This window comes from Staurois parvus, unplaced genomic scaffold (genome assembly GCF_062004578.1).
Source record: "Staurois parvus isolate SC_StPar_1 unplaced genomic scaffold, SC_StPar_1.0 ptg000487l, whole genome shotgun sequence".
Classification (NCBI taxonomy): Eukaryota; Metazoa; Chordata; class Amphibia; order Anura; family Ranidae; genus Staurois; species Staurois parvus.
In genome coordinates, this window is record NW_028318283.1 from 456,703 (window position 1) to 478,082 (window position 21,380).

The 21,380-nt window shown below is 45.7% G+C and overlaps 1 protein-coding gene across 2 annotated transcripts in view; it reads right to left on the reverse strand.

Annotated features, from left to right (window-relative positions):
* Positions 1 to 21,380, reverse strand: part of MYOCD (myocardin) — a 34,442-nt gene that overhangs the window by 3,461 nt on the left and 9,601 nt on the right. The window contains exons 4-9 of one of the 2 annotated variants that reach the window (XM_089689591.1): positions 13,754 to 13,879; positions 11,424 to 11,668; positions 8,343 to 8,490; positions 7,145 to 8,104; positions 3,805 to 3,933; positions 13 to 117 (exon numbers count right to left, since the gene is read on the reverse strand). In XM_089689591.1, the coding sequence (XP_089545717.1) occupies positions 13 to 117; positions 3,805 to 3,933; positions 7,145 to 8,104; positions 8,343 to 8,490; positions 11,424 to 11,668; positions 13,754 to 13,879 (1,713 nt within the window). Of the gene's footprint in view, positions 1 to 12; positions 136 to 3,804; positions 3,934 to 7,144; positions 8,105 to 8,342; positions 8,491 to 11,423; positions 11,669 to 13,753; positions 13,880 to 21,380 lie in introns of both variants that reach the window. The other variant, XM_089689590.1, reaches the window with a different exon arrangement.

Here is a 21,380-nt window from a genome sequence, read left to right on the forward strand (position 1 = left end):
ATATTGGCTTACCTGTCTTACAGCATCCTCATAGGACGGAAGCTGCTTGGAATCCGATGTGGGTGCATTAGAGAAAGTTGTACAAGGTACAGAAAGCTTTTGACCTGCTTGGGGAGACTGTTGTAAAGTGTTCATCTGTAATTAGAAATATAAACGAAATAGGATTTATTCACTAAATAAAATCAAATAAACCAACATCGCCCCTTGTGGTTATTGTAAATTCAGTACAAGAGACAAAATGCCCTCCTCACATCCTAGAATTATATTTTTTTAACAGAAAAAAAATTAAAAAGTGTCAGAGAATGTGAAAAATACCTTGTTATGGCCATTAGATGGCACTGACTATAATAGGAAATATGTATGCTCCTGAGCATCATCTAGTGGCCATAATGCAGTCACACATTCAAATTGAAGAGAATGTAGACTGAGAACATTTGATTTAGCTTGCTTCCTCCTGCCTGCTGCAGACTGATGGAATCATCTCAGTCTAGGCAAAGCCACTGATTGGAGTTCAAACCTGACTTTTCAATTATAAAAAGTGTTTACTAAAAAAAATATATATATATACTGTCATTGTATATTGGGACAAATCAGGAATTGTTTTGTACAGACTTGTAGTTACTAAAAGGCCCAATAGGTAGAAATGAGGGGGCGGACTTGACTTTGTTCCTTAAAGTCAGTATCTGATTATTCTGAGTTTTAGGGTCCTAAGCATAACAAGATACTGATCCATGTACAGTGGGGATCGAAAGTTTGGGCACCCCAGCTAAAAATTTGTATTAATGTGCATAAAGAAGCCAAGGAAAGATGGAAAAATCTCCAAAAGGCATCAAATTACAGATTAGACATTCTTATAATATGTCAACAAAAGTTAGATTTTATTTCCATCATTTACACTTTCAAAATAACAGAAAACAAAAAAATGGCGTCTGCAAAAGTTTGGGCACCCTGCAGAATTTATTGCATGCACTGCCCCCTTTGCCAAGCTGAGACCTGCCAGTGTCATGGATTGTTCTCAATCATCGTCTGGGAAGACCAGGTGATGTCAATCTCAAAGGTTTTAAATGCCCAGACTCATCTGACCTCGCCCCAACAATCAGCACCATGGGTTCTTCTAAGCAGTTGTCTAGAAAACTGAAACTGAAAATAGTTGACGCTCACAAAGCTGGAGAAGGCTATAAGAAGATAGCAAAGCGTTTTCAGATGTCAATATCCTCTATTCGGAATGTAATTAAGAAATGGCAGTCATCAGGAACAGTGGAAGTTAAAGCAAGATCTGGAAGACCAAGAAAAATATCAGACAGAACAGCTCGCAGGATTGTGAGAAAAACAATTCAAAACCCACGTTTGACTGCACGATCCCTCCAGAAAGATCTGGCAGACACTGGAGTTGTGGTCACTATTCCACTATAAAGAGATACTTGTACAAATATGGTCTTCATGGAAGAGTCATCAGAAGAAAACCTCTTCTATGTCCTCACCACAAAAATCATCGTTTGAACTTTGCAAATGAACATATAGACAAGTCTGATGCATTTTGGAAACAAGTTCTGTGGACCGATGAGGTTAAAATTGAACTTTTTGGCCGGAATGAGCAAAGGTACGTTTGGAGAAGAATGGGCACAGAATTTAATGAAAAGAACCTCTGTCCAACTGTTAAGCATGGGGTTGGATCAATCATGCTTTGGGGTTGTGTTGCAGCCAGTGGCACAGGGAACATCTCACGAGTAGAAGGAAAAATGGATTCAATAAAATTTCAGCAAATTTTGGATGGTAACTTGATGCCATCTGTGAAAAAGCTGAAGTTAAAGAGAGGATGGCTTCTACAAATGGATAATGATCCTAAACACACCTCAAAATCCACGGGGGATTACATCAAGAGGCGTAAACTGAAGGTTTTGCCATGGCCTTCACAATCTCCTGACCTCAACATCATTGAAAATCTATGGATAGACCTTAAAAGAGCAGTGCGTGACAGACAGCCCAGAAATCTCAAAGAACTGGAAGACTTTTGTAAGGAAGAATGGGCAAAGATACCTCAAACAAGAATTGAAAGACTCTTGGCTGGCTACAAAAAGCGTTTACAAGCTGTGATACTTGCCAAAGGGGGCAGTACAAGATATTAACTCTGCAGGGTGCCCAAACTTTTGCAGACGCCATTTTTTTGTTTTCTGTTATTTTGAAAGTGTAAATGATGGAAATAAAATCTAACTTTTGTTGACATATTATAAGAATGTCTAATCTGTAATTTGATGCCTTTTGGAGATTTTTCCATCTTTCCTTGGCTTCTTTATGCACATTAATACAAATTTTTAGCTGGGGTGCCCAAACTTTCGATCCCCACTGTACATAGTTACATAGTTAGTCTGGCTGAAAAAAGACAAAAGTCCATCCAGTTCAACCATTAAAAAAAAAGTTATAATCCTACACCCACAGTTGATCCAGAGGAAGGCATAAAAAATCCAGCAAAGCACGATCCAATTTGCTCCTGCAGGGAAAAAATTCCTTCCTGATCCCCCGAGAGGCAATCGGATATTCCCTGGATCAACTTTCCCTATACATGTTATATCCAGTTATATTCTGTGTATCCAAGAAAGAATCCAGGACTTTTTTGAAAGCAATCCACTGAGCTGGCCACAACCAACTCTTGAGGGAGTCTATTCCACATTTTCACAGCTCTTACTGTGAAGAAACCTTTGGTGTAGGCACCAAAGGGTTGCTACTTAAAGTCATCCTTTTGCTTTACCATGCATGGGCAATGCTCAGGTTACTATAAGGTAAACAATTCATTTTTTCATTGATTTATGCAAGATTAATGAAAATCTTGCATAAAACAATGAAAAAATGAATTGTTTACCTTATAGTAACCTGAGCATTGCCCATGCATGGTAAAGCAAAAGGATGACTTTACTGGCGCCCCACCAGCTGTACATAGTGATCCTCTCTATTGTTCTCCAGCTGCTTCACTCATATCGGGAGATGAAGTGGCATACCCAGTACTTCTGGGGTGGGGGATCATGTGACTCCCTTCCTCCCATGTGACAGTAATGCAAAAAACAACTATCAGCACAACAGGTGAGCAGGAACCTCAAGTCTACATTGATGGCCTTGGGTAGTGCTCCTCTTCTGTCCCACCAGACCCAGGAAGAAACTGACCATGAAGAACTTTACATCACATCTACCTTACTGCCCACCTCAGGTAGGGGAAATCCTTGGAACACAGACTACCCCAAAGGCAAAAAGAGAGGGCGCACCGGCCTAGTGTATTAACATGGGACCATTTATTGTAAAAGCATCAGCTTTGATGAAGTAGTCACTGCCCTTGAAACACGTAAGCTGCGCCCTGTTGAATGGGCATCATTGGGTCTGGATTGTACTCCATGCTTGCAGTTGTTGGCTTCTGTGAGTATACTGGATTTAAATTATTTTACAATAGAATGCTCTCATGATAATGCACTAGGCTGGTGCACCCTCTCTTTTTGTCTTTGTTGTATCCCACGTGACAGTGTTCTTCATCTTGGTGATTGGCCACATAGAAGTAGGAGAGTCTTCAGCTCTGGGCAAGCTCTAAGATAATACTTGAAGCTTACAAGGCTTCTTTTCCTGGTTCATGTGGTCCAAAAAAAATGGTGGGAGAGCAAAGGCAAGGCCGGTGTGAGCAGCTGCAGCAATAAAGGGAACCTGTTCTTTTGCCCTGCATAAGCAAAACCCAAGTTCATCTGTGGGGTAATTATTAAGAAAAACTTAGTGACACTTTTTTTTTTAAACTATTTATTCTATATGTCTCAGCTCATGCCATCTTACCTTTCCTAGCACTGTCGGACTCTTTGGTGAGACGCCATCTTTGTTACCTTGCTTGCTTTCCGAATGGTCAGTGTACGGTGGCTGTAAACTGGTCTGGTTTGGAGAGAAGCATACTGCGCTTCCAGCATTCTACAAATACAAAGTCACAGCACAACATAGGATTAATACTTTTGAAGGGGTTTCTACATTTTCACTGTTAGGCTCTTGGATTTATGGAGGCCAAATTGTGGCTTAAACTTGGGCTCACAAACACATTAATAATTGAGGTTGTTAAAGATGAATTACAGGTATGGATATTTTTACATCTATTAGTCCACCTTGGATCAACTATATATATGCCATACTTATCGGTTCTCTGGAAATCATTGATGTAGGCGGCACCTCTACCCCAGTGATCTCCACTAGCTTCCGGGTCCTGTGCTGAGCAGCTGCCATGCTGCATTGTGACCACAGGAGGTTGGCCGCTGGACCCAGGTGCCATTTGAAGAATGCTTGGCATTTTCTGATTGGACTAAGTGGAGAGTGTCCACCACCCAATCTTTCCACCTCATCCAATCAGAGGATACTTTCCAAATGGTCTCCTCCGGTTTTCACGATGCAGCAGGACAGTCACTTGGCACAGGACCCAGAAACTAGTGGAGATCACTGGAGTAGGAGTGTCTACTACAGGGATTTCCAGCTTCTAGAGGGATCCCACTGGTATTGTATATACATAGTTACACTGGTCCAAGCCTGGACCCAGGTGCCATTTGAAGAATGCTTGGCATTTTCTGATTGGATTAAGTGGAGAGTGTCGACCACCCAATCTTTCCACCTCATCCAATCAGAGGATACTTTCCAAATGGTCTCCTCTGGTTTTCACAATGCAGCAGGACAATCACTTGGCACAGGACCCAGAAACTAGTGGAGATCACTGGAGTAGGAGTGTCTACTACAGTGATTTCCAGCTTCTAGAGGGATCCGACTGGTATTGTATATACATAATTACACTGGTCCAAGCCTGACCAATGTAATGATGTAAAAATATCAATACCTGGAATTCTTCTTTAAGAAATATACATTCAGACTTTTGAACAAACCTCCATTCATCCAACTTGGGCATTAAAAAAAAGGTGCAACGGTCTACTTGATGTATCATTGTAGAATTATAAAATGTTCAGTGAATGACTTCCACATCACCCTAAATGGTTGTTCATGAAATGTGTGGTGCACATCACCAAAAGAGGCATGACAAGACTGCAGTGGTGTACAAATTTCGAAGAGACGTGATAGCATCATTGCTGAGTCTGTTCTCTAAGTCAAGGGTTTCCAAACTTTCAGAACAAAAAGGGCCAGTTTACTGTCCTTCAGACCTTAGGGGGGCCAGACTGTGGCCAGTGGGAATAGAAAATGTCTTGGGGTCAGTGAGAGTAAACAGTGGCCCATCTTTGGTATTAGGGGGAGGAATCGTGCCCCAGTGATGGTGTTAGTGGGAGGAATAGTGCCCCATCATTGGTGTCAATAAGAGGAATAGTGCCCCATCATTGGTGTCAGTGGAAAGAATAGTGCCCTATCGTTGGTGTCAGTGGGAGGAATAGTGTCCCATCATTGGTATCAGTGGGAGGAATAGTGCCCCATCATTTGTGTCAGTGGAAGGAATTATGCCCCACTGTTGATGTCAGTGGGGAAAATAGTGCCTTTTATCGGAGGGAAGAATAGTGCCCCAAGGACTGGATAAAGATAAGCAAATGGCCACATCTGACCCTTTGGCCGCAGTTTGGCGACCACTGCTCTAGGTGATGTCTATGACCTATGACTTGAGAAAGATCCAGAGCAACTTAATCATTTATGGTACCAGGAGCTACCAATGTCACTTGGAGGCCAATGCAAGCTGTGTCATTACTTAGTACATATAGGAAGCTGCATTCCTGTTTGTAAACCTGTCCATCTAGTCCTGAGGTTTACACAGCTCTGACGCACAGTACAGCCATCTTTGGAAGGAAATGAGACCTGATTTTGATCTGTTGCAGCTAAATATCACCTACAGGCAGGGGTGTATTTACCACAAGGCAAACAAGGCATTTGCCTAGGGCCGCATTTTTCACTGCCCCCAAGAAGAAGGGATGGAAGAAGGGGCACACGCGGCATGGTGACCTGGTGGGTTTCGAGAGAGGCTGTGGGTTTCATGATGGTGTATGCACAGCCCAATTCTCATTCCTGGGGATGTCTGGAGCAGTGAAGGTGAGTGTCTTTCTCTCTCTTGCTATGGGGGATGGTGGCTGGTGTATGAGTAGCAAGGGTAGTGGAAGGCTCAGGTGGGGGGCAGGGGTGCTCTTGGTCAATGTCAGGCTCTTTCTGTGGGGGGGTAGGCGCCAATGTTTGTGTTGCCTAGGGCAGCACAAAACCTAAATACACCACTGCCTACAGGCCTTGCCCATCCACCAACACATGCCTGGACTGTGAAAGGATAAGCAGCAGACTGATTAGTGCTCCTCTCTATCACTTTGCTCTTTCCTCCTATCAGTATGACCCCCATTAACACTGGAGCACAACTCGATGGCTTCTTGTGCTGCTTCCTCTCCCAGTCTGAGCTCTGCTGTTTATTCAGAGGCTGATTCCAGGTCACATTCAGGTACTTTCTCACAGGGCTGTAGATACATTTTTTTCCAGGGGGCATGGTGGAATCGACCTTGTGTACCTTTACTGTTATGCACACCATAGTGAATTATAGGTCTGGCAAAACGTTACTAAAATTGGGAGGGGCTTAAAACTTGAGTCTACACAGTAAGGGCTTGTTTATACCTGCATTGGTCTCTGAAAAGTGATCTGTGGTGAACAACCTTTCAGAGAGAGGCTCAGGAGTGGCTGACACGCGTTCAGGAGCAGGGGCGGACTGACAATTCATGAGGCCCCCGGGCAATAGGGGATCATGGGGCCCCTGTGTCCTTGCCCAAACTCAAAAAAGCCTATGAAAAAGGTACCAGGGGCATCTCATGGGGCCCCCTACTGACCCCAGGCCCTCAGGCAGTGCCCGAGTTTCCAAATGGTCAGTCCGCCCCTGTTCAGTAGGTGATACTGCTGTCTCCCGAATGGCAGGTCATCAGTGGATAGACACAGAGGAATGCCTAAGCTGTGCAACTCCAGCACCTTAAAGCAGGCACCTGCCGGGACCTCTTGGTTGAGTTTGGACTCACATACCCCTCACCTTATCTACTCCTCTGCTTTCTCTGCTTGCATTCGTTTTTCATTGCCTTTAGTTCAGCTTATAAATTATTGCCATTGTCTATTTACACAACTCAAACTATATCAATCTAAATTGGTTACACAATGAAGTACAGTTTTACGATTTGAGATACATTACCTGTCCAGTGCAAATCTGAGTATTGATGCGTTGTGGAGATACACTTCGTGTGTCGCCTTGTGAATTTGGGGACACAGGCAGTAGGTAGTGGCAATGGTTGTTGGGAGATGGGGGCAGGCTGATGTGCTGGGGACTGTTTGTAGTTCCAAGTGGGGAATGTTGTGGAGAGCATTGGGGACTTAAAAAAGTGGAAGACATGGGGTTTGGGTTTGAGGCCTCCATACAGTGGTTGTTCATTAAGCATGGCATTGGTTGTGTTGTACATGAACCCAACTTCTCTGTTGCAATATTGCTCTGGTTTTTCATGGTCATTTGCTTAGAGGCAAAGGGACAGCTGGACACATTTTCCTGTTTGATCTGTACTCCAAAGAAGTGTTGAGATGGAAGTGCCTTATCTTGAAGCCCACAGCTCCCTTTCCTCTTCTGTAACTGAAGTCTAAGCTCTTCCACCTGTCTCTGCTCTTGCTGTAGCTTCCAGGTCAACTCATTGATGACCTTTTGCTTCTCCACCAACATTTTGTCTTTTTCAGCATCCATGCCTTCCAGTTCTGCTTGGTAGTTGCTACTGTTGATGCTGCTCATAAGACTTTCTTCGGCACTTAGGTGGATTGGGGAAGGGTGTAGACCAAACTGAGGAGAAGACATTGGCCCGTCGCTGAAGGTATCAGGTAAAGACCCATTTACAGAAAGGTCGGAAGAGGCTGGGGATATTGGTGGGGTGGAGCTGGTGCTACCGAATTGATAGAATCCATTTGAGATAACCCCTGCGGATGGGTGCGTTTGGTAACTCGACAAAGAGTTATTTGGTGTAACTGGAAAGGTGACTGTGGTGATCTCGCCAAAAGTTGGAACTGCGTTACCACTACATTCCTGGAAGGGCCTCAGTCGTTCCATCAGGGAGGTCTTTGTACCAGACACCGGCAACCCGCGTATTCTAAGCTGCTGTCTCAACTCTGACACCTTGGAGGAGAGGAAAAAATGCTAAAGTATAGCCATGTATGCACATCGTTCATGTACTGTTACCATAGAAAGTGCTCAACTCCAGGCTTCTTGTATGTTATATATTATATATATACTGATTAACTATCTTGACACACAAAAAATTGAGGTCACATTTCAAACATCTTTAGAAAACACTCAAAATGTTATTTTACATTTGGCCCCATTGCCTTTTTTTAGCCAACAGATCATAACTTACTTTTAGGTCATCCAGGTTGGACGGGAGAAGCCCTGGCTTCATGGAAGACATGTTAGACTGGCCACAGAAGGTGGTCTTTACTGGAGACAACGAAGGACTGCTGACCGTTGGCGTGTTGGCATTCCGGGTCATTAGTTCACTTTGCTGCCTATGAGAAAGCAGAATATTTGTAAATTAAATATCACTAAAACCGATGTTTTAGCAAAGTACAGCCAGCATTTATTTGTTCCTTGTCTTAAATACATTGTAGGGTATAGCGATCGAGTGGCTGTTCAGCAACTCCAATCACTTTTGCCATGCAAGGAATCGTCGGCTTCAAATTTTGATACCGGGATGATGCCTGCAGGGGCAGGTATCATCCTGGTAGAACTATTTCAACCCCAGGACGTCATATGGCATAGGTGGGAAGTGGTTAACATACTAATGTAGCTTCAAAGGCTGTTTTCAACCTAATTAAATCAGCAGGTTACTTGAAAACACTTGATGACCCTGCCATGAAGGTCCTTGTTCTGGCACTTCCTGTTATTGGGTGACAACTGTCTCCCAGGTGAACTCCTGGGTTGTCTCCTTGTCATTTGCTCCCCTGCTGGAAGTGGCACACATTGCTCTGGACCAGATTTCTGATGGCGGTCAGGACTGAGCAATAATGTGCAACTGAAATGCATCTAGACAAAAGTGGCTGAATTGGATCGGAGGAGATCAGCAACACTTAGATGGGAAAAAAGGATGAAAGAGGGTACAAAAACTATTTTATGAAAGAAAAGAAAAAATAAATAAACTGGCAGTTGTTTAGGATACACAATACACAGAGAAACTGAAATCTCATTAGGTGAGGATTTATATGGACTTGCTTGAAAGCGGTTGTAAAGGCTCAAGGAAGGTAGAAAACCTTCTGTGTGCAGCAGTGCCCCCCTAATACTTACCTGAGCACCATCACGATCCAGCACTGTTCACGAGATCCTCGGCTCTCTCAGGTCACTCTCTCCTCATTGGCAGACAGCGGCAGGAGCCATTGGTTGTCACTACTGTCAATCACAGCCAGTGAGCCAATGAGCCGAGCAGGCCCAACCACGTCTGTATGTCAATGGACACACAAAGCAGTGGTTTGGGAGCAAGCCTACTAGGGTGCCCCCATAGCAAGGGGCACTAGGCAGGAGGGAAGGGCCAGGAGCGCCGGTGGTGGACCAGGGAAGAGGAGGATCATGGCTGCTCTATGCAAAACCACTGCACACAGCAGGTTAGTATGACATGTTTGTTAAAAAATAAAAATGACCTTTACAATCACTTTAATTCTACTGAAAGTGTCGCTAAACCCAGGACCTTGCATTCACTATGGTGTCCATTTATGAACCAGCGGTAAATGATCGCTGCTCAGTTCTCCTATGAATGCCTTTTATGAAGCGGTGTAGATCAGATCTCCGAACGAAGGGAGAACGGTCTACAAACGCTGGAAAACGGCTGCTTTTACTATATTCTCGCAAGATTACAGTAAAAGATCAGTTTACTTAGCAGAGGTAAATTATCGCTGCTTAGTTTGCGGTTCCTCCGATTCTCCAGCTCTGGGCTGGAGAATCTGCAGGGAGAACACAGATCTCCAATGAAGGGCTGAACATGTTCTCCGCTGATCTCCTGAGTATCATAAACTGTGAATGACCAGAGAATAACTGCGATCCTCTGAATCGCAACTATTCTCTGTGTCATAAACGGACACCTATATCCAGTCACCCGGACCCCGCATTCACTATATCTGGTCTCCCCGGACCCTGAATTCACTATATCCGCTCTCCCCGGACCCTGCATTCACTATATCTGGTCTCCCCGGACCCTGAATTCACTATATCCGCTCTCCCCGGACCCTGCATTCACTATATCTGGACTCCCCGGACCCTGAATTCACTATATCCGCTCTCCCCAGACCCTGCATTCACTATATCTGCTCTCCCCGGACCCCGCATTCACTGTATCTGGTCTCCCCGGACCCTGCATTCACTATATCTGGTCTCCCCAGACCCTGCATTCACTATATCCGCTCTCCCCGGACCCCGCATTCACTATATCTGGTCTCCCCGGACCCTGCATTCACTATATCTGGTCTCCCCGGACCCTGCATTCACTATATCCGGTCTCCCCGGACCCTGAATTCACTATATCTGGTCTCCCCGGACCCTGCATTCACTATATCTGGTCTCCCCGGACCCTGCATTCACTATATCTAGTCTCCCCGGACCCTGAATTCACTATATCTGGTCTCCCCGGACCCTGAATTCACTATATCTGGTCTCCCCGGACCCTGCATTCACTATATCCGCTCTCCCCGGACCCTGCATTCACTATATCTGGTCTCCCCGGACCCCGCATTCACTATATCCGCTCTCCCCGGACCCTGCATTCACTATATCTGGTCTCCCTGGACCCCGCATTCACTATATCCGCTCTCCCCGGACCCTGCATTCACTATATCTGGTCTCCCTGGACCCCGCATTCACTATATCCGCTCTCCCCGGACCCCGCATTCACTATATCTGGTCTCCCCGGACCCTGCATTCACTATATCCGCTCTCCCCGGACCCTGCATTCACTATATCTGGTCTCCCACAGTACACAGAACATGGAAATGCAATTATTTTAGTACATATAAACTGCTAAATACCTCTTCTCATCAGCAGTTAGAGCAGTCTTGTGACTTCTTTCAGTGTCTAGCAGAGCACTAGTTATAGCTTGAAGGAGGAGTTTCTTTCTGCTCTAGGAGGATACAAAACCCCTGACCTCTGTCTGGACAGTGCTAATTGGCTCTGTGCTGATCACATGCACTCTCCCAAGAAACAAAATATCTCTCTAGCAATACACACCAAATTGAGCATGTGCAGAATGGCTATGGTTCAGTATGTCTTATCAGGAGATAAGACGTGGACATTTGAACAAAAGGAGGAGCAGAGAAGACAGGATCAAATAGCCTTTTTACACAATGCAGAGGATTAACCCCTTAGGTTCCACAGTGAGTATAACAAGCATGCTTTACTGCATCTACAGACTGATTGTACTGTTGTGGGTTTAGTAACACTTTACCAAGTGGAGACGTACTTGAGATGTGAGTGGTGCATGCCCTGGTAACTGAAGTGTTGCTGTTGCTGCTGGCTGAGGATCTGCAGTTGAAGGAAGAGTTGCTGCTGTTGCAGGAGTCGGGCGTAGGCCGAGTCCATGGGCGGTGGAGATTTCTCTGCCTTCTGGTCCGGAGGAATGTACTGGTGGTACTTCAGCTTTTTCACTTTTGGCTTAATGTCTTTGGGCTTTTTGTGCCGGTTTTTGGCGTCCGTGGAAGGCTTGTTCTGCTGATTTCAGACAAAAATGGGGATTAGCCACGCCTTATTGTTTTGGCGTTCTCAGGTGAAGTCGTTTTTGGGAGCAAAAATCAATGAAATTTACACAAGCAAAATGCCAAAAATGTCATGTTATCTCAACAAAAAATTTCTGATAATGGGGGGGGGGGGGGGAAAGGCATCAATTACAGGACTGTCCAAAGGAGGAAAGGGGAAGGATGTGGATACAAATGGAAAATACCTTCAACTAAACTAAATGCACAATTAATGTATATAGGGCTGGGACAAGGGGTGGGTGGGCGGCTGCCCTGGGCACGGTGGTATCATGTGAGGTGAGGGGGGGGCACCACAAGGAGATTGGGCCGAGGGGATTTGTGTTGGGAGGAGGACTTAGGGGGGCGACAGGGGGTAAGAATGGCTCTAGGAGGGGAAATTTGGGGCAGCATGCTGGGAGTGATGATTTAGGGGATTTGTGTTGGGGGGGAGAGGATGTGTCCTAGGAGGGGTTTTGGGGGGTCTTTGCTAGAAAATGTGATATGGTGGGGGGTTGAATTTGTACTAGGAGGGGAATTTTTATGAGGGAAGAGTTTGTGCTAGTAGGGATGATTGGGGGGTATTTGTGGTAGGAGGGATGATTGGGGGGTATTTGTGCTAGTAGGGATGATTGGGGGGTATTCGTGCTAGTAGGGATGATTGGGGGGTATTCATGCTAGTACGGATGATTGGGGGGTATTCGTGCTAGTAGGGATGATTGGGGGGTATTTGTGCTAGTAGGGATGATTGGGGGGTATTCGTGCTAGTAGGGATGATTGTGCTAGTAGGGATGATTGGGGGGTATTCGTGCTAGTACGGATGATTGGGGGGTATTCGTGCTAGTAGGGATGATTGTGCTAGTAGGGATGATTGGGGGGTATTTGTGCTAGTAGGGATGATTGGGGGGTATTTGTGCTAGTAGGGATGATTGGGGGGTATTTGTGCTAGTAGGGATGATTGGGGGGTATTTGTGCTAGTAGGGATGATTGGGGGGTATTTGTGCTAGTAGGGATGATTGGGGGGTATTCATGCTAGTACGGATGATTGGGGGGTATTCGTGCTAGTAGGGATGATTGGGGGGTATTTGTGCTAGTAGGGATGATTGGGGGGTATTCGTGCTAGTAGGGATGATTGTGCTAGTAGGGATGATTGGGGGGTATTCGTGCTAGTACGGATGATTGGGGGGTATTCGTGCTAGTACGGATGATTGGGGGGTATTCGTGCTAGTAGGGATGATTGTGCTAGTAGGGATGATTGGGGGGTATTTGTGCTAGTAGGGATGATTGGAGGGTATTTGTGCTAGTAGGGATGATTGGGGGGTATTTGTGCTAGGAGGGATGATTGGGGGGTATTTGTGCTAGTAGGGATGATTGGGGGGTATTTGTGCTAGTAGGGATGATTGGAGGGTATTTGTGCTAGGAGGGATGATTGGAGGGTATTTGTGCTAGTAGGGATGATTGGGGGGTATTTGTGCTAGGAGGGATGATTGGGTGGTATTTGTGCTAGGAGGGATGATTGGGGGGTATTTGTGCTAGTAGAGATGATTGGAGGGTATTTGTGCTAGGCATGGTAGTTCTCTTTGGCAACAAAGAGAAAGACACTCAGCTTCACAGCGTCAGGCTCTGCATACACCATCAAGCAGACCGCAGCCTCTTTTGGATAACACCTGGTCCCCATGTCGCATATGTCCCTTCTTCCTGGGGGGGGGTACTGCCCCCCTAAAAAATGCTGCCTTAGGCAAATGCCTTGTTTGCCTTGTGGTGAATACGCCCTTGCCCACACTACTGTGTCAAATACTTTCTGTCTCTCTCAGTACCTTTTGAGAAATCAGTGCATAGTTTCCAATGCGTTGGCCTACTAACCGACTAAGCACAGCCATTGTGTAGCGCGGTATACGTAGCGCACAAATATGGCCGCCCCTATGCACACGTGTAATTACAAACTAAACAAGGCTTTTGTAAGATTTCTACATTTTGATGGAATTATTATTTGCTTGTTTATAGAAAAAAATTAAAAAGTTCAAGGATAATGCATTGCATTTAAGCAGTTTGCGACACCTACCTTGACAAGCGCAGAGTTGGGTGCAGCAGGTCCTGTTGGTGACAAATGGTTGTCAGGGTGCAGACAAGGGTGACTTTGGGGTTTGCCCACATCCTGTGAGTCTTTTTCATTCTCCTTTGTGTGATTCTGGAAGCAGAGAATGTCGGGTTTTAGCCCAAATGCCCTTATTTATCCCACCACACAGCGAGACACCCAATCCAGGCAGACATCTCCCCGGGATTAGACCAAAGAAGTCTGAGATGACAGTCACGGCAAGAAGTTCTGGGGATTTATGAGAGTTATTTATCGTCCTATTTGTCTCCATTCTGCTGTAGTTACTCAAGGCTGCTTGGAAGGCGCACAAGAAGTGTCCTATATCACCGACTTCTACTAAGGTATGTCACGGTTGTTCAGAGAGAAGTTTGCTGGTTTTATGGATTTTTTGAGTTAATGACAAGTGAACGAGGGCCAACTCCATCCAAGTGACCATATCTGGAGATGGCTCTCCTCTGGCAAAATGAAGCTGTGATTGAATTAAACACTCCGTAATGTGTTGTATAATTGAGCTGTAGACTGCACCTTGTGGGACTTCTATCACCCCAGGAACGGGAGAAACTAGATATTCTTGCTGGAAAAGAACATTTGGGGAAGCCTTCAGGAGCTGGAGGCTTCACTCAGATCACTTTCACCCACTGAGATCTGATGTGTCCCAAAACAGCACCCGGTGCAAGGAGAAGGAATTGAATTGGCTACAACTGATTCACTGGGTGTGCCAAGTGCACTAAAGTAGACGTCAACCCTAACTTAAGGAAAGAGCGGAGTCCTCCAGCAGAGCAGAGTATTTCAGGAGAGGAGTTATAGAGGAAGGAGCGGAGTCCTCCAGCAGTGCAGAGTATTTCAGGAGAGGAGTTATAGAGGAAGGAGCGGAGTCCTCCAGCAGTGCAGAGTATTTCAGGAGAGGAGAGTTATAGAGGAAGGAGCGGAGTCCTCCAGCAGAGCAGAGTATTTCAGGAGAGGAGTTATAGAGGAAGGAGCGGAGTCCTCCAGCAGTGCAGAGTATTTCAGGAGAGGAGTTATAGAGGAAGGAGCGGAGTCCTCCGGCAGTGCAGAGTATTTCAGGAGAGGAGAGTTATAGAGGAAGGAGCGGAGTCCTCCAGCAGAGCAGAGTATTTCAGGAGAGGAGTTATAGAGGAAGGAGCGGAGTCCTCCAGCAGAGCAGAGTATTTCAGGAGAGGAGAGTTATAGAGGAAGGAGCGGAGTCCTCCAGCAGTGCAGAGTATTTCAGGAGAGGAGTTATAGAGGAAGGAGCGGAGTCCTCCAGCAGTGCAGAGTATTTCAGGAGAGGAGTTATAGAGGAAGGAGCGGAGTCCTCCAGCAGTGCAGAGTATTTCAGGAGAGGAGAGTTATAGAGGAAGGAGCGGAGTCCTCCAGCAGAGCAGAGTATTTCAGGAGAGGAGTTATAGAGGAAGGAGCGGAGTCCTCCAGCAGTGCAGAGTATTTCAGGAGAGGAGTTATAGAGGAAGGAGCGGAGTCCTCCGGCAGTGCAGAGTATTTCAGGAGAGGAGAGTTATAGAGGAAGGAGCGGAGTCCTCCAGCAGAGCAGAGTATTTCAGGAGAGGAGTTATAGAGGAAGGAGCGGAGTCCTCCAGCAGAGCAGAGTATTTCAGGAGAGGAGAGTTATAGAGGAAGGAGCGGAGTCCTCCAGCAGTGCAGAGTATTTCAGGAGAGGAGTTATAGAGGAAGGAGCGGAGTCCTCCAGCAGTGCAGAGTATTTCAGGGGAGGAGAGTTATAGAGGAAGGAGCGGAGTCCTCCAGCAGAGCAGAGTATTTCAGGAGAGGATAGTTATAGAGGAAGGAGCGGAGTCCTCCAGCAGTGCAGAGTATTTCAGGAGAGGAGAGTTATAGAGGAAGGAGCGGAGTCCTCCAGCAGAGCAGAGTATTTCAGGAGAGGAGAGTTATAGAGGAAGGAGCGGAGTCCTCCAGCAGAGCAGAGTATTTCAGGAGAGGAGAGTTATAGAGGAAGGAGCGGAGTCCTCCAGCAGCGCAGAGTATTTCAGGAGAGGAGTTATAGAGGAAGTAGCGGAGTCCTCCAGCAGAGCAGAGTATTTCAGGAGAGGAGAGTTATGGAGGAAGGAGCGGAGTCCTCCAGCAGTACAGAGTATTTCAGGAGAGGAGAGTTATAGAGGAAGGAGCGGAGCCCTCCAGCAGTGCAGAGTATTTCAGGAGAGGAGAGTTATAGAGGAAGGAGCGGAGTCCTCCAGCAGTGCAGAGTATTTCAGGAGAGGAGAGTTATAGAGGAAGGAGCGGAGTCCTCCAGCAGAGCAGAGTATTTCAGGAGAGGAGAGTTATAGAGGAAGGAGCGGAGTCCTCCAGCAGAGCAGAGTATTTCAGGAGAGGAGAGTTATAGAGGAAGGAGCGGAGTCCTCCAGCAGCGCAGAGTATTTCAGGAGAGACTTATAGAGGAAGGAGCGGAGTCCTCCAGCAGAGCAGAGTATTTCAGGAGAGGAGTTATAGAGGAAGGAGCGGAGTCCTCCAGCAGTGCAGAGTATTTCAGGAGAGGAGAGTTATAGAGGAAGGAGCGGAGTCCTCCAGCAGTGCAGAGTATTTCAGGAGAGGAGAGTTATAGAGGAAGGAGCGGAGTCCCCCAGCAATGCAGAGTATTTCAGGAGAGAAGAGTTATAGAGGAAGGAGCGGAGTCCCCCAGCAGTGCAGAGTATTTCAGGAGAGGAGTTATAGAGGAAGGAGAGGAGTCCTCCAGCAGAGCAGAGTATTTCAGGAGAGGACAGTCATAGAGGAAGGAGCGAAGTCCTCCAGCAGAGCAGAGTATTTCAGGAGAGGAGAGTTATAGAGGAAGGAGCGGAGTCCTCCAGCAGTGCAGAGTATTTCAGGAGAGGAGTTATAGAGGAAGGAGCGGAGTCCTCCGGCAGTGCAGAGTATTTCAGGAGAGGAGAGTTATAGAGGAAGGAGCGGAGTCCTCCGGCAGTGCAGAGTATTTCAGGAGAGGAGTTATAGAGGAAGGTGCGGAGTCCTCCAGCAGAGCAGAGTATTTCAGGAGAGGAGAGTTATAGAGGAAGGAGCGGAGTCCTCCAGCAGTGCAGAGTATTTCAGGAGAGGAGAGTTATAGAGGAAGGAGCGGAGTCCTCCGGCAGTGCAGAGTATTTCAGGAGAGGAGAGTTATAGAGGAAGGAGCGGAGTCCTCCGGCAGTGCAGAGTATTTCAGGAGAGGAGTTATAGAGGAAGGTGCGGAGTCCTCCAGCAGAGCAGAGTATTTCAGGAGAGGAGTTATAGAGGAAGGTGCGGAGTCCTCCAGCAGAGCAGAGTATTTCAGGATAGGAGTTATAGAGGAAGGAGCGGAGTCCTCCAGCAGTGCAGAGTATTTCAGGAGAGGAGTTATAGAGGAAGGAGCGGAGTCCTCCAGCAGTGCAGAGTATTTCAGGAGAGGATAGTTATAGAGGAAGGAGCGGAGTCCTCCAGCAGTGCAGAGTATTTCAGGAGAGGAGAGTTATAGAGGAAGGAGCGGAGTCCTCCAGCAGTGCAGAGTATTTCAGGAGAGGAGAGTTATAGAGGAAGGAGCGGAGTCCTCCAGCAGTGCAGAGTATTTCAGGAGAGGATAGTTATAGAGGAAGGAGCGGAGTCCTCCGGCAGTGCAGAGTATTTCAGGAGAGGAGAGTTATAGAGGAAGGAGCGGAGTCCTCCAGCAGCGCAGAGTATTTCAGGAGAGAGTTATAGAGAAAGGAGCGGAGTCCTCCAGCAGAGCAGAGTATTTCAGGAGAGGAGAGTTATAGAGGAAGGAGAGGAGTCCTCCAGCAGTGCAGAGTATTTCAGGAGAGGAGTTATAGAGGAAGGAGAGGAGTCCTCCAGCAGTGCAGAGTATTTCAGGAGAGGAGAGTTATAGAGGAAGGAGCGGAGTCCTCCAGCAGAGCAGAGTATTTCAGGAGAGGAGAGTTATAGAGGAAGGAGCGGAGTCCTCCAGCAGTGCAGAGTATTTCAGGAGAGGAGTTATAGAGGAAGGAGCGGAGTCCTCCAGCAGTGCAGAGTATTTCAGGAGAGGAGAGTTATAGAGGAAGGAGCGGAGTCCTCCAGCAGTGCAGAGTATTTCAGGAGAGGAGTTATAGAGGAAGGAGCGGAGTCCTCCAGCAGCGCAGAGTATTTCAGCAATGTGACAGGTTTCATGGGATGAATCAGAACATGCGTTTTGATCATATAGATGCACCTGCTGAAATCTAACTTTCCCGAATTCCGTATTATGAAGAGTTAATACAGCACTTCTTCAGGCTAAAGTCTGTCCTCTCATTGGCTGTTTTCATTGCAGACTAATCTAGGAAAGCTCTTAAAATATGACTCGGAAACCAACAAGACAGAGGCGACAATTCCTTAATCTGCGCAGCGTCTGGAAAATGACATCGGCTGTACGCGGAGAACAAGCTGCGAGTGCACATGCAGTTGGCAGGCAAAGGACGATAAATCTCCCGGGGACATTTCACGTAAATCAGGATTTCTACAAATTCTGTCCAGTTTTAGCTACTGAGACAGCCAAGGAAAGAAACCTTTACTAAAGTCTTTACTGTAACTACAAAAAAATTATTAGTGCAGACATTTAAATGAGGACGTGATGTCACTCCTGTATAATATATCTTATATCTGGAGAGCGGTGATGTCACTCCTGTATAATATATCTTATATCTGGAGAGCGGTGATGTCACTCCTGTATAATATATCTTAAATCTGGAGAGCGGTGATGTCACTCCCGTATAATATATCTTATATCTGGAGAGCGGTGATGTCACTCCCGTATAATATATCTTATATCTGGAGAGCGGTGATGTCACTCTGTATAATATATCTTATATCTGGAGAGCGGTGATGTCACTCCTGTATAATATATCTTATATCTGGAGAGCGGTGATGTCACTCTTGTATAATATATCTTATATCTGGAGAGCGGTGATGTCACTCTTGTATAATATATCTTATATCTGGAGAGCGGTGATGTCACTCCCGTATAATATATCTTATATCTGGAGAGCGGTGATGTCACTCTGTATAATATATCTTATATCTGGAGAGCGGTGATGTCACTCCTGTATAATATATCTTATATCTGGAGAGCGGTGATGTCACTCCCGTATAATATATCTTATATCTGGAGAGCGGTGATGTCACTCTTGTATAATATATCTTATATCTGGAGAGCGGTGATGTCACTCCCGTATAATATATCTTATATCTGGAGAGCGGTGATGTCACTCCCGTATAATATATCTTATATCTGGAGAGCGGTGATGTCACTCTGTATAATATATCTTATATCTGGAGAGCGGTGATGTCACTCCTGTATAATATATCTTATATCTGGAGAGCGGTGATGTCACTCCTGTATAATATATCTTATATCTGGAGAGCGGTGATGTCACTCCCGTATAATACATCTGGAGAGCGGTGATGTCACTCCCGTATAATATATCTTATATCTGGAGAGCGGTGATGTCACTCCTGTATAATATATCTTATATCTGAAGGGTGGTGATGTCACTCCTGTATAATGTAACATATACAGTCAGATCCATAAATATTGGGACATGGACACAATTCTAACATTTTTGGCTCTATACACCACCACAATGGATTTGAAATGAAACAAACACGATGGGCTTTAACTGCAGACTGTCAGCTTTAATTTGAGGGTATTTACATCCAAATCAGGTGAACGGTGTAGGAATTACAACAGTTTGCATATGTGCCTCCCACTTGTTAAGGGACCAAAAGTAATGGGACAATTGGCTTATCAGCTGTTCCATGGCCAGGTGTGTGTTATTCCCTCATAATCCCAATTACAATGAGCAGATAAAAGGTCCAGAGTTAATTTCAAGTGTGCTATTTGCATTTGGAATCTGTTGCTGTCAACTCTCAAGATGAGATCCAAAGAGCTGTCACTATCAGTGAAGCCATCATTAGGCTGAAAAAACAAAACAAACCCATCAGAGAGATAGCAAAAACATTAGGCGTGGCCAAAACAACTGTTTGGAACATTCTTAATAAGAAGGAATGCACCGGTGAGCTCAGCAACACCAAAAGACCCAGAAGACCACGGAAAACAACTGTGGTGGACGAGCGAAGAATTCTTTCCCTGGTGAAGGAAACACCCTTCACAACAGTTGGCCAGATCAAGAACACTCTCCAGGAGGTAGGTGTATGTGTGTCAAAGTCACCAATCAAGAGAAGACTTCACCAGAGTGAATACAGAGGGTTCACCACAAGATGGAAACCATTGGTGAGCCTCAAAAACAGGAAGGCCAGATTAGAGTTTGCCAAACGACATGTAAAAAAGCCTTCACAGTTCTGGAACAACATCCTATGGACAGATGAGACCAACATCAACTTGTACCAGAGTGATGGGAAGAGAAGAGTATGGAGAAGGAAAGGAACTGCTCATGATCCTAAGCATACCACCTCATCAGTGAAGCATGGTGGTGGTAGTGTCATGGCGTGGGCATGTATGGCTGCCAATGGAACTGCTTCTCTTGTATTTATTGATGATGTGACTGCTGACAAAAGCAGCCGGATGAATTGTGAAGTGTTTCGGGAATATTATCGGCTCATATTCAGCCAAATGCTTCACAACTCATTGGACGCTTCACAGTGCAGATGGACAATGACCCAAAGCATACTGCAAAAGCAACCAAAGAGTTTTTTAAGGGAAATAAGTGGAATGTTATGCAATGGCCAAGTCCATCACCTGACCTGAATCCGATTGAGCATTTCACTTGCTGAAGACAAAACTGAAGGGAAAATGCCCCAAGAACAAGCAGGAACTGAAGACAGTTGCAGTAGAGGCCTGGCAGAGCATCACCAGGGATGAAACCCAGCGTCTGGTGATGTCTATGCGTTCCAGACTTCAGGCTGTAATTGACTGCAAAGGATTTGCAACCAAGTATTAAAAAGTGAAAGTTTGATTTATGATTATTATTCTGTCCCATTACTTTTGGTCCCTTAACAAGTGGGAGGCACATATGCAAACTGTTGTAATTCCTACACCGTTCACCTGATTTGGATGTGAATACCCTCAAATTAAAGCTGACAGTCTGCAGTTAAAGCAAATCTTGTTCGTTTCATTTCAAATCCATTGTGGTGGTGTATAGAGCCAAAAATGTTAGAATTGTGTCGATGTCCCAATATTTATGGACCTGACTGTATCTGGAGAGCTGTGATGTCACTCCTGTATGATATAACTGATGGGTTGCTGTGGGTGGTCCATAGTTTTCATATCATATGATACAATATTCATTAATTGGCAATGATGGAGATGCCTCCTGACTGTGCAGGTATTTTCTATCCTATAACAATTAGTACATTTTGGAAAATAATTATCTGATAAAAAGGGATTTTATGGCAGAGAGTCCGAGCAGTGGTGGGTGGGCCGATGTGTATTCGCCGTCACACATCCTTTCCAGTATCTCATTTTGTTTTGCCTATTTAGCAGCTAAAACAGAAAACATGGAGTAGGTTGTAAAACAGTTTTTTGCCCGAACGTCCCGGACGCCCGCTTGTGAGCGAAGTGCAACCTGCAAGCCTCCGAGGCCAGTCGTATTTCCTAGGCCCCCTTCACTATTAGACACGCAGAGCAGACAATAGCTTGGCCATTTGCCCT